Consider the following 13,746-nt stretch of genomic DNA (forward strand, 5'->3'; position numbering starts at 1 on the left):
TGTTCTATTTTTGAGACAGGGTCTCATAATAGGGCCACACTGGCAACTAATGTGCACAGTCCCTATACAGGGTGGTAGGGAGAAACAGGACCATGCTTGACCACCTGATCTACAATCATTCATATATATATATAAAAGTTTCTAAGTCCCCATCCTGTGTCTAAGCTTTTTTCATTTTTCAATAATTATCTTTAGTTATGTGCATGTGGAGGACTATATACATGTGTTTATATGCCAAAGGAGGCCAGAGGCTTCAGATCTCCCTCAAACTGGAGTTATAGGCAGTTGTGAGCCACCTGATGTAGGTGGTGGAAGCCAAACTGAGCTCCTCTTCAAGAGTAGTAATGTGTACCCCCCACCTCCACCCAACAGGGTTTCTCTGTGTAGCCCCAGATGTCCTGGAACTCACAGATCTGCCAGCCTCTACCTCCTAAGTGCTGGGATTAAAGGTGTGTGCCATCAATGCTGCCTGGCTTATGTGTTGTTCTTTTTTAATTAGCTCTCCAGACCTCTTTTCAATTTAAGACAGGGTCTCATGTATCCTGGCTGGTCTCAAAGTAGATAGGTAGCCACATCTGGCTTTTAACTCCTGATTTTGCTTCTGTCTCTGGGTTTATAGACATGCAATACCATCCCTGGCCAGACTTCTAATTTTACATACTACCTTCCCTGCAAAGGTGTCAAGTCACCTTTGACCTATAGAGTTCTTTCATGTTAATCAGAGAACTGCAACCAGAAGGTACTACCAGTTTGTACTAAGGCATAAACACATCCTGACTATCACCTAATAGCTGAAGGTGCTTCCGTTTGAGTCACAGTGCAGAGGCAGGTTCTAGGGCTCACTCTACCCTGCACAGGCTTAATCTCTCCAGAGACCCAAGAGCCAACAGACGTCCCTTCCTTTCTCCCTCCCAGTTCCCCTGTTAAGACATTCAGGCTATACCAGTCCTCCAATCAGTGGTAAAAGTGAGACTAAACAGGAAATCCAGTACTCCCTCCAGTACCTAACCTCACTTACCGTCCCCACCCAACTTTGTTTCAGACCACATTTGCAGACCTGGGAAAGGCAAGCAGCCTTGTCCTCAAATCCCTTGTAGCTGGGGCAGGTTGCAATACTGGGATACTCACTGGCAAGGAGGTAGAAGATGTCACACTACTAACTGCAGCAGGCTTCAGGGAGGAGGTCAGTAACTTTGCCACTCCCTGGGTCCCACCACCAGAATCTCCATTTGGACCTCCAGGTGGAGCCACAAGAGTCAATTTCTGAGAAACAGGTGTTTTTTTCACAGCAGAACTTGGGGCAGTTCGGTTAGCAGGCTGCCCTGTAGAGGGAGGCTGCTGCACGCCAGGTAGCAAGGTCCCAGAAACAGAGCTCTGCACTTGGGCTCCTCCAGAAGATGGGCTACTAGAAGCAGCCCCATGTTTAGAGACTGAGCCAGCAAATGGGTTATTCTTGTAAGATGGTCCCACAGAGCTGGTTGGATGCTGCTTTGATGGATGGCTCAGGGCAGTAGAGGATGAGGCTGTTGTCTTATGGGAGCTGCTGCTGGAGGTTGGTGAACTTCCAGAGGCTGGCATAGTGGCATGGAAGGCCTGGCCTTTGTTTGCTGACTTTACCAGCTGTAAGAGGGACCGATGACACTGTGGAGAGGTGGCCTTTGGGCCTTGCAGCTTGTTGACAAAGGGGGATGGGGGTGTGAAGCTTTTCTGCTGTTGACTGCCTGCATGAAACACTTTGACTTGGGGGCCAGGCATGGGAGCTGATGCCTGGGGTCCATGAGACGTCCGTGGCAAACTATGGTGCTTTGCTTTGGACTGGTGCAATTCAGGCATACCCTTGCTAAGGGGAGCCTGGCAGGATTGCTCTTTATAGCCAGAACTCTCTGGCTTTTTCTCCTGAGAGGACTGCCCCAGTGCTAGAGCCTGTTCAGCCAGAAAATTGAGAGGTGACTGAAGAGCATTAGTGGGTGGTGGTGCAGAAGAGCTGGGCTTTGCAAAGTTCCGTTTCTCTTCTGAACACAAAACACCAGCAACTTTTTCTGTTGGTGCTTTAGAGGGTACAGGCAGTGTGAATTCGGAACTGTTGGCTGCTCTACTGTTTGATACAGCCAGCTCCTTAGACACAGCTTCCACAGAGGAGGCTGGATTCTGAACCAGGTCTTCATCCAGTGAGTCCTCCAGGGTTACAGGAACAGGGTCAGTGAGGCCACAAGTCACCTGGGATGGATGCTCTCTGCTGGTTGCCCCAGTGCTCAAACTTCCACCCTGATGTTCTGAGAGCAAAGTAGTGGGACCACCAAGCTGTCCTGATGGGATGGAAACTTTTTTGTCAGGCTTAGCAGATGATTCCTAAAGGAAAGTGGAAATGCTCATAGTTAGAAATTTCAAAGATGCCAATAGTGGCCTGTTGTGAGGATGTCAAGTGAATTCAAGCTTACTGGGTAATTACAAGTGACGGATGAGAGTAGGTACCATGTCTGCCTTGCCTTGTAGCACTATTGGTTATGTGTCTAGCTGATGGAGGCTGTTTTAAGACAGCATACTTTGTTGCTAAGTTCACAAATGTCCACAGCAAAACTTTCCTCTTTCAGTTTCTGAAAGAGTACAAGATTTGCTCAGATAGTGTGTTGGCTAGTTTTATATCAACTGTCTAATACAAGTGAGAGCCATTTTGGGAGAGGTAATCTCAATTGAGGACAATGCCACAGAAGACTGGCCTGTGGGCAAGCCCGTAGTGCATTTTCTTGATAGATAACTGATGTAGGAAGGCCCGGCTCCACTCCAGAGCTGGTGGTCCTGAGTGCTATAAGAAAGGAGGCTGATAAACTGGCCATCTCCGGTAACCAGGCAAGACTTCAATGGAGAGACTGAGATACCATCCCAGCCATAAAACCTTCAACCTACAATTTGTTCTGCCTACAAGATGTGCTGGGGTAAAGGTGGCGCAGAAATTAAGGGAGTAGCCAATCAATGACTGGTCTGGCTTGAAACCCATGCCATGAAAGGGAACCCACCCCTGACATTTCTAAAGATATTCTGCTATATTTGCAGACAGGAGCCTAGCATAATCATCATCAGAGAGGTTTCACCTAGCAACTGATGGAAACAGATGTGGTGACCCACAGCCAAACATTAGGTGGAGCTTAGGGATTCCTGTAGAAGGGAGGGAAGAAGGGTTATAGGAGCCCAAGGGATCAAGGACACCAGAAGAAAAACCACAGAATCAAATAACCTAGGTCCATAAAGGCTCATAGAGACTGAATCGGAAACCAGAGAGCTTGCGTGGGACTAATCTAGGCCCTCCGCATATAAGTTACAGTTGTGTAGCTTGATTTTCATGTGGGACTCATACCAGGGGGAGCAGGGGCTATCTCTGACTCTGTTGCCTGCCTTTGGGACCCCTGCCTCCTACTGGCTATCTCATCTAGCCTCAACAGGAGAAGATGCACCTAGTCTTGTGGCAACTTGATATGAAAGGGCCGCTTGATATCCGTGAGAGACTTCCCCTTTTCTGAAGAGAAACAATAGAGAAATGAATGGGTGCTAGGGCAGCAGGGAGGAGAGGAGGATGTAAAATTAATTAATTAGTTAGTTTATCAATTGAAAAAAGAAAGCAGGCTGAATACACCATGAGGAACAAGTCAATTAATCAGCACTCCTCTATGGCCTTTGTCTCAGTTCTTGTCTCCAGGCTCCTGCCATGCTTGAGTTCCAGCCCTGACTTCCCTGGAGGATGGACTATAAGCTGCAAGACAAAATAAGCCCTTAAGCCCTTCCTTCCCCAGGTTGCTTTTGGTCTTTTTTTAAAACTCCTTTCTCAGACAGGATTTCTCTGTGTAGCCCTGGCTGTCCTAGAACTCAAAGAGATTCTCCTGCCTTTGCCTCCAAGTGCAAGGATTAAAAGCGTGTGCCACCACTGCCTAGCTTAGTCATGTTTGGGGTTTTTTTTTGTTTTTCATCATAACAATATTTATCACAGCAATACAAAAGTAAGACAGAGCCTGTTGGCACTTATACTATCTTGAATGCTCCTGGCTGAAATTAGACTGATGAGAATTACTTTCAATTAACTTCCTGTTCCTCTGTTTTTTTTCTCAATACCTGTCTTCCCAACCATTCTAATGGGAACAGAAATTGGATCTATCCCATTGCTCCTGCATTCCTAGTACTTAACACAATATGTTCTCACAAATTGTAGGAACCTTCCAGATACTCAGGAATATTCAATTTAAACATCTGTTCTCACAATTTTTAAGCAGGGCTAAGGGAATCCCAAGCATCATTTGGCAAAAGTTTGGCAAGTATCAACATTCCCCACTGAAAGGTTTCTGTGCTGTCTAAAATAGTTTTCACATTTCTGCGCTCCATCCACAGTACTGCCCTGTGGTTCCTCCAGCTTCTCTTTCCTGATACTGCTACAAACTGACTTGTCCCAAGCAGAAGTACACTTCCTAAGAGACCCACCATACACCTGAGATTTCATTTATAGTGGCCCTGCACTGCACTCCTCCAGGGCCGCTTCAGACTCTATTGAGTCCCACAGCCATAAAAACTAGGCTAGCTGAGTACGGTTGTAAAAAACTGAGGCTAGTGAGAGTTACATGGCCCAGCTCAGATGTCTGCTTTGTTCAAGAGTGCTATCTCAGTAATTATTTTCAGTGACGCTTACCAAGCTGCCATGGTCACATGGCACATGGACTGAGCAGGCTGACTCACCTTCACCTTGATTTTTGAGGAAGCTATTACTTTCTTCTTGGCCCTGTTCAAAGAAACGAGCACAGAATTGGTTCAGAAGAGAACCACAAGAGAAGAATAAAATAGCAGTGTCCCAAGAAATAATTCGGAGGTACTTACAGAAGTGAGGTCAGGTGCCCATGGCCTCGTCGGCTCTCCTTAAATAGAGTCCTAGAAGAAAAAGTTCTGGGGTATCATATCTGCCCCAGTATACCACAACTCTGTTTCTAGAGCTTTCCTGAAGGCCCTGGTACTCAGTGGCACTTAATCTAGCTGAGGGGTCTAATATGGCCTCACCAACTTACCTAAAGCCAAAAGTCTAGGCTTTACCAAGAAAGTCAATGGCTTTGCAGCAACCTCTCCTAGCCCTAAGCTCCCTAAGCGGTGGTATTTTTCTTACTGGTATTCTAAATCTACCCACGAAGAAAACGCACACATAGCGTGTCTTTTTTTTTTCCTCAGAGAAATGCAACAAAAATTATCTTCATATAACCTAACCTGTAAGGAAAGAATAATAATTCTCAAGGTTCTTTCATCTGTCCAAAGCACTGATGAACCAAACCAATGCCTACCACTGTCTTTATCTAACCCCCTGTGCCATTCATGGGTGACAATGTGACAGAGCTTCCAGGACAACACTAGGCTCCAGCATAGAATCACCATGTTTCTTATGAGGGAAACTTTTTGGAACCATGAAGGAGTCCCTAAGACGACTTCCACCTCTCAGCCTCTGGTATAACCATTGCATCAAAACAACAAAGTTCACACTGTGAGGAAAAGAGAACGCAGACAATCCTCCAACTAAAGTGAGACAAGAATTTACAAGGACTGAACTCGACAAGTAAGATCCCTCTTCTAGATTAAGAAGACTCTTTTAGAGATCCCAGTGACATAAGAATTGCATTAATGAGACTGCAGCTTCTGAGGGCAGAGATCACTGTCAGCCCAGACCACTCTGTCTCAGCACAAGAGCCTCACCTGGCCTGCATCCAGCCTTTGGGCCAGAGGGGCTTAACCTCAGCATCCAGAAAAGCTTTCACACAGTCCTCCCAGGCCTGGGCCTTGCTGTTCCTTTCCAGATCACGGCTCTCCAGTTTGATCTTCACCACCTGGCACAGAAGCTCCCTGAGGAGCAGACAGAGATCAGAAACTTCCCACCACCCCAGATGCTGTTTCACAGTTACCACTGTGTGCTTTCAGCAACCAGTGAAAGTAATTAATCCTAACCTTCATTAGCAATATGGGGACAGGCTCAGACACTGGTCTCACAAACCCTCCAATGATGCAAGGTCCCAGTTTGTGCACACCTGATTTCATCATTCCACTGGAATTTCTTCCGGGGTCCCATAATTCTCCGGCCCCCCTTTTCTTCATCTTCTTCTTCATCAGAACAAACCCGTTCTCTCTGCTCCTTGTCTTTTTCTTCCTCCAACATCCTAAGAGGGAACAGAAGGAACCATGAGGTCCTCCTGCTCACCAGCTTCTCCCTCCTCCCTTCTACAACACTATCCTTGATTTACGATCAGGAAGTTTGGAATAGCCTAAAATTGTGTTGGAAATGTAAGCAGATATTGAGAAATATAAAAAGAAGAGACAGAGCGCTGGAGAGACAGCTCAGTGGCTAAGAGCATATACTACTCTTCCAGAGGATCCAGATTCAGTTCCCAGGCCCAGCTCACACCCACCTGTAACTATGGTTCCAGGGCATCTGACTCTCCCTCATGGATTCTGGAAGTGCATGCACATTCCCACAGACAGACTCACATTTAAGAGGGGATAGAAAAAGATACAGGAAGATAATGACACCCAAGTGAGACGGGACATACTTACTTAGCAACTTTTGCTTGTGTGTGTGCTTGGCATTCATCCTGGTACTTGGCCACCTGCTCAGGCATTGCCCTACCAATGGCATCCTTAAGCTTCTGGAGTGGCTCTTTGAGGCGCCCACCCTGCAAAAAAAGACACAGTACAGGTTGGCTCATGCACTACTCTCACACTGAAGACCCATATGGGCAATCAAAAGGAGACAGTGCAGCAGATGGGATCCTTATGCAGACTCCTGCCACCCACCTGCTCATAAAGGTGAAGTTTCCGAGCACGCTTGACCAGAGCATCCTTGCTGCAGGGCAGGAATGAAGCCAGATAAGCAAACACCCCAGAACGGATTTGGCTCGTCAGTTCCCGGGTTTGCACCTCTATGCTGAAGGACACAACACAGTTATCAGTGGCCTGCAGCTCACTGCAAGGTTTCCTGTGCCTTAGGTTGCAGACTGGAGAAGAAAGCTAGGTACCAAAAGTAGGCTGAATCTTATCTTGATGATTGGTCACACAACATAACCAAGTGGCTACAGCAACAAAATTTACAGCAGCAATAATCAAGAAAAACTCTCAAGCTTGATGAATTTGGCTAGAGAAGAAGGTTAAGGCTCTTAGGTAAAGGATGAGACCAAGTCAAAGGTAGTCAAGAGAACAAAACCAAGACAAAAATATATGAGCATTAAATTTCATAAATAAAGGCTGGGCACGGTGGCACACGCCTTTAATCTCACCACTCAGGAGGCAGAGGCAGGTGGATTACTCTGAGTTCGAGGCCAGCCTGGTCTACAAAGCGAGTCTAGGACAGCCAAGATAACTTAAGAGAAACCCTGTCTCAAAAAACCAAAAAGAAACAAAACAAACAAAAAAAGCAACAGAAAATTATAAAGAAAATATAAAAGCTTTAAAAGTGAAAGTACCAAGAAGAGACTTGATACCCTATGAGCATATACAGGGGGAGGAAGTCCCCCTCAGTCACAGTCATAGGGGAGGGGAACAAGGGGAAAATGGGAGGGAGGGAGGATACAAGGGATGGGACAACCATTGAGACGTAATATGGATAAATAAATTAATAAAAAAAGAAAAAGAAAAAAAATAAATAAAAGAAAAAAATTAAAATAGATAAATAAATAAATAAAAGTGAAAGTAATGAATTGCTTGGGGCCAGCAAGAAATATTTTCCAGCACTTTTTTTTATGCAGTGTTTTGCTTGTATGTATATGTGTGTCCTATGTACATGCCTGGTGCCCATGTAAGTCAGAAGACGGCACTGGATCCCCTGAACCAGGAGTTGAGGAGCCAATTGTTAAGGATAGTTGTGAGCCACTGTGTGGGTACAAGGAACCAAACCCAGGTTCCTCTGTGAGAGCAATGGCAAGTTCTACTAGCCACTAAAGCATCTCTCTACCATGTTTTGAATTTTCAGTTACTAATTCTACCCATGATCATGATAATCCTCACCTCTCTAGTTTCTCCAGCCAAACACACAGAAAGGCCTGAGCTCTCTGTATGTGGCACAGTCAAGTATGTTTTTGGTTAACATAAAACCCTCCTCACCTGATCATCAAATGCTCTTTGAGGTCCCGTGCTTCCTAAGCCAAAAGGTCCCTCCACAGCCTACTCAGTGAAGCCATTCATGGGAATATTCAAGTCTTAACAACCATTCCTTTTTTGTTTGTTTGTTTTGTTTTTCTTTTCTTTTTTTTAAGATTTATTTATTTATTATATATACAGTATTCTGCCTGCATGTATTTCTGGACACCAGAAGAGGGCACGAGATCTCATTACAGATGGTTGTGAGCCACCATGTGGTTGCTGGGAATTGAACTCAGGACTTTTAGAAGAGCAGTCAGTGCTCTTAACCTCTCCAGCCCTTGTTTTGTTTTTCAAGACAAGGTTTCACTGTGTAGCCTTGGCTATCTTGGACTCACTTTGTAGACCAGGCTGGCCTCGAACTCACAGTGATCTGCTTGCCTCTACCTCTCAAGTGCTGGGATTAAAGGTGTGCGCCACCACGCACAACCATTATTATGTGAGCAAAATCCTCTGTTGTTGAGCAACAGACTTCTCGTGCTATGTAATACAACCAAGAGAAAAGATGCAAAGCTGTGGCCTGACATACAAATTTGGCTTAGGTTTGTACGCTTGCTGTAACCTTTTTTAATCTAGTTCATACAACCAACAAAGTACCTCAGATGTTTGGGGCTCTGGGTGATGCATGACAGGATGAAGTGTACTAGGATCGCAAGTGAAAACAAGGAGGGACCCTGAGAGGCACCCCAATGCAGAACAGACCTGGTCACCAGGTCTCTCATTGTCACTCATTCTTCTGGATTCTCTCTTTTCATCTCATACTTGCCAAGAAATCTTCTTCCAACAGGCCATGACAATACATCATTATAGCATTTTAATAGTGTCTGTGGCTAAAGATTTTAAGGTTTATCATTTACAGAGACAGGGACGTAATCTCCCTTTCCACACTAAACAGGAGAGGAGAGACAAACAAACAGATGATACTCACTCTAGCAGGATTCCATTAATATCTTGAGTGAAGAACTTCTGTTTGCTCTCCCCCTCAGCAGCTCTGGCAGCCTGATTCACAGGAGACAGTAACAGGTATTAGTGCATTTTCCCTATGTACCACTCATACGCAGCAGAAGGCACAGAATCACTGCTGCCAAAGAGCACCTGCCAACAAAACCCTGCCATCTTCCTAACTGTGCATCAGCCCCAGATGAAGGTCATCCTCAGCCCCAGATGAAGGTCATCCTCAGCTGCTGCAGTATGTATGGATTGAGTTTCTTAGGAGCCATGGCGTACTCTGAAAGATTTCTGGGGAATCAAAACTTGTGTCCTCACGCTTGTGTGGCAAGCACTTTACTATCTCCTGAGCCATGTTACTCTTTTGCTTACACCTATACTACTAGTTCTAAGAGCCAGAAGTACCTTAATGAATTCATACTAATTCCTTAAAAAGATATTCAAACTGTTCATCAGACCATCAACAATTTAAGTTTGCAAATAAATATTCCTTTTCTAAGACAGGATTTTATTAAGCCAAGGATGAACTTGAACTCTGTATTTATATACACTTATGTGTGTGGTATGTGTGCACACAGACACAGCAGAGAAGCCTATCAATTGTCCTTCTCACTCTCTGCTTTATTCCTGTGAGGCAAGGTCTATCCCTGAACCTGGAATTCAATATTTTTGGCTAGACTTTTAGCCAGCAAGCCCACTGATCCTTCTGTTCCACCCCAACCTAAGAGCACTCAGGTAATAGGCACATGCTAAACCACACTTTCTTTGTTGTGTAAGTGCTAGGACCCAAAATTCAGGTCCTCATGGTTGTGTAACTAGCACTCTTAGCCTCTGAGCCAACCTTCTGACTCCTAACCTTGAACTTTGTTTTTTTTAGATTTATTTATTTATGATGTATATAGTACTCAGCCTCCATGTTCACCTGCAGGCCAGAAGAGGGCATCAGATCACATCATAGATGATTGTGAGCCACCATGTGATTGCTAGAATTGAACTCAGGACCTCTGGAAGAGCAGCCAGTGCTCTTACCCACTGAGCCATCGCTCCAGCCCCTAACCTTGAACTCTTGGTTCTCCAGCCTCTACTTCCTGAGAGCTGCAATTACATGACCTGCACTATCACACCAGGTTACACATTTTATTTTTAGATATTAAGCTATTTCTCCAGTACCTCAAAAGCTTTCTGCCTGTGTAACCTTTAAAAAAGTTTCTTTCAGCCGGGTGTGGTGGCATACACATGTAATGCCAGCACTCAGGGAGGCAAAGGCAGACGGATAGCTATGAGTTCAAGACCAGTTTGGCCTACAAAGTAAGTGCAGGACAGGCAAGGCTGAACAGAGAAACCCTGTCTAGAAAAAAAAAGTTTCTTTCTAGAGCCTTTTAAAGTGCATCTTGGAGGATCTGGTTTTTATAGTGAATGGGTGCTACTTTTTGTTCTTGTTTTTGAGGCAGGGTTTCTCTGTATATCCTTGGGTATCCTAGAACCCACTCTGTAGACCAGACTGGCCTCAAACTCAGAGAGATCTGCCTGCATCTGCCTCCCAAATGCTGGGATTAAAGGCGTGTGCTACCATGCCAGGCAGGTGCTACGTTTTTAAATAAATACAAATTAAAGACCAACTGGTTTGGCTTGTTGGCACACATCTATAAACCCAGTTACTCTTGAGACTGAAACAGGATTCTAAAATTAAAGTAAGGGTGAGTAACTCAGTGAGACTACCATGATTTGCAGAAAGCCTAGATTGCGAGGTCCGGCCAGCATAAGGCTACTGTGCTGGCTGAATGCAATCACAAAAGTATGAGCTCAGGCAAGACCAGAAAAGAGCCACTTAACCAGCCTAGGCAGGTATAATATGTAGCTAAGCCCAAGTTTTAGCATTCAAACTTAAGCAATAGAAATAGACATGTATCTCACCTAAAGTCAAGATTTAAAATGTAATCTTATTTTTAAAAGAACAAGAAGCCATAGGCAGAGGCAAGGGATCTCAGTGAGATGGAGGCCAGCCTGGTCTACAAAGTGAGTTCAGGACAGCCAGGGCTACATAGAGGCCCTGTTTTTTGTTTTGTTTTGTTTTGGGGGGGGGGGGAACCAGGTGGTGGTAGTATACACTTTTTTTTTTTTTTTTTTTTTTTTTTGGTTTCTTGAGACAGGGTTTCTCTGTGTAGCCTTGACTATCCTGGACTCGCTTTGTAGACCAGGCTAGCCTCAAACTCACAGCGATCCACCTGCCTCTGCCTCCCAAGTGCTAGGATTAAAGGTGTGTGCTGCCACCACCCAGCTACCTAGCATTCAGGAGGCAGAGACACAGGCAGATGAAGTTCAAGGACAGCTTGGTCTACAGAATGAGTTCCAGAACAGCCAAGGCTACACAGAGAAACTTTGTCTCAAAAACAAACAAACAAAGCCAGGTGTGTTGGTGCACACCTTTAATCCCAGCACGGGAGGTAGAGAGAGGCAGGCTGAGCGCTGTGAGTTCAAGGCCAGCCTTGTCTATAAAGCGAGTCCAGGACAGCCAAGCTAACACACAGAGACCATGTCTTGAAAAATAAACAAACAAAACAAAAGAAGAAGAGAGGAAAATAAAATTAGGGAAGTAAAATATAAAGGAAGAAATACTTAAACTATTACCAGCAACAATGCACATCAAGCTTAATTTTTGGGTTGAGACAAGGTCTCATGTACCTCAGGCTAATTTTAAACTTCCTTTGTTGCCAAGGATTATCTTGAACAACACAGTCTCTTGCCACCACCTCCCAACTATTGAGATTATAAATACGTGCTACAATGCCCAGCAATCAATTTTAGATTTGTATTGTCTTGTTTTGTTTTTCAAGATGGGGTTTTTCTATGTAGCTCTGGCTATCTCAGAACTTGCTCTGTAGACCAGGCTGGCTTCAAACTCACATAAATCCACCTGCCTCTGCCTCCTGAGTGCTGGGATTAAAGACACGTACCACCACTGCCCAGCCAAATTTAATCTTTAAAATGCTGCGTTTTGGGAGGGAGGGAGGAATGGGAGGATACAAGGGATGGGATAACCATTGAGATGTAATAAGAATAAATTAATAAAATAAAAAAATTTTAAAATGCTGCGTTCATTTCAAGATCTTGCACAGAACTCTTTATTATGGCTTTTGGAATTCTATGTAATGTTTTGTGACTAAATACATTCTTCTCTGAAAGACTGCCTTTCTTAGCAAATAGTCAAAAGGGTCCAGGCATCCAGACACCCATGCACACATATAAAAGGCTCCAGGTACATCAACATCTGTAATGTCTAGGAGTCATTATTCAAAAGAGCCAAATTGCTAAATAGCATGTCTAACCAGAGAGGCTTTCTTGTATTGCAGTCCAACACTGTTTCGGGCTGTGGCACTTCATTCTCTCTAAATCTTCTCCCAAAAAAGTGAAATAATAGGTTACTACTCTGATCACAATCTACTGTGGGAGTGAGGGCATATCCAAGAATTTTATTTTGACTTTTCTGTAAAATAAACAATGGTTTACTATCACCTAAGTTAGTTAACAAGCTTTTGAGAGACTACAAAACAATGTGCTTACAAAACAAAGCATTGAAAAGAACAGTAAGTAGATTTTTTAAACATGAACTCTGAGCAATGGAACAGTATGCTGAAAGATGCCAAGTACAAATTTAACTCCTCTCCCTTCAATTTTGTATTAAGATAACTCTGAGTCCCTGACATGGCGCAATTAAAGTGTTACACTCACGAAGAACACTTAGACATGCCACACATGGGCTAATAAGGAGGACCATAGATGTGAATAAGGTGCTCTGTTTGCTTTGTATATTGTGTTTAAATTTCTTTTCTAAGTGAAAAAATAATTTTTATACTCAAGCAGATGTTTTACACTGCCCTAAAATATGAGAAATTCACAATAGTGATTCTAAAAATATTGTAAGAATCACTAGTTCAAAACATGCAGCTGCTGAGCACAAATACTCTGGAGCTACAATCCAAATCACAGTGCTTACAGTGAAATGTTATTTTAACCAGAAGCAATGGTATCAAAACCCACAGTTAGATTAAGTAGTAAGTTAGCTGTAAATCACTGAATTGACAGTTCTTAGCACTTAAGGATCAATTCCAAACACTGGAGGAAAACAGCACGGCTTTTCCATGCTAAAGACTGTTTGCTGTGGTTTGGGACAGGAAAAGGCACTCAAATTAAGCTCTGACTAGTCACCAATCAGGTACACCTGAACACTAATGATGATACTCTACACAAGGGAGCAAGTAAAACCCAGTAATGGCTAAGCTAAGCATGCACTCTGTGTTTATGTATGTGTTTACAAACCAGTGAATTCAGAAAATCTTTGATAGAATTCAAAGATGACATTCTACCTCAGCTGCCTGCTGCCAACAGCAGCTGATCAATCAGAAAAGCAAAGGTGAGTTGTAAGAAATAAATAGGCAAAAGAGAACAAGATAAAAATTTCCCCAAAGTAAAATTCCCAGAAGTAGAGGAATCAAAAAAGGCGAAAAATGCCTGGTGGGCAAAGCTTCCCCTATTTCCTCCTAGGGATGAAATGAGGACTTGGGGAAAGCTTACACTTACACTTTTACTAAGGATTTCTTGGGCATCAAGCTTCACGAGGTGCAGAGATAATGCCAATCTACCCAAATGGCTTCCAGG

The 13,746-nt window shown here is 43.9% G+C and overlaps 1 protein-coding gene across 2 annotated transcripts in view; it reads right to left on the bottom strand.

The window, feature by feature from the left end:
- Ubn1 (ubinuclein 1) overlaps window positions 1-13,746 on the bottom strand; it is a 28,569-nt gene that overhangs the window by 5,211 nt on the left and 9,612 nt on the right. For both annotated transcript variants that reach the window (XM_051167197.1, XM_051167196.1), the window contains exons 7-14: window positions 9,071-9,141; window positions 6,805-6,934; window positions 6,565-6,683; window positions 6,042-6,170; window positions 5,713-5,859; window positions 4,855-4,905; window positions 4,717-4,759; window positions 1,129-2,349 (exon numbers count right to left, since the gene is read on the bottom strand). In XM_051167197.1, the coding sequence (XP_051023154.1) occupies window positions 1,129-2,349; window positions 4,717-4,759; window positions 4,855-4,905; window positions 5,713-5,859; window positions 6,042-6,170; window positions 6,565-6,683; window positions 6,805-6,934; window positions 9,071-9,141 (1,911 nt within the window). The remainder of the gene's footprint in view (window positions 1-1,128; window positions 2,350-4,716; window positions 4,760-4,854; window positions 4,906-5,712; window positions 5,860-6,041; window positions 6,171-6,564; window positions 6,684-6,804; window positions 6,935-9,070; window positions 9,142-13,746) is intronic.

The sequence above is a fragment of the Acomys russatus genome, chromosome 25 (genome assembly GCF_903995435.1).
Source record: "Acomys russatus chromosome 25, mAcoRus1.1, whole genome shotgun sequence".
NCBI lineage: Eukaryota > Metazoa > Chordata > Mammalia > Rodentia > Muridae > Acomys > Acomys russatus.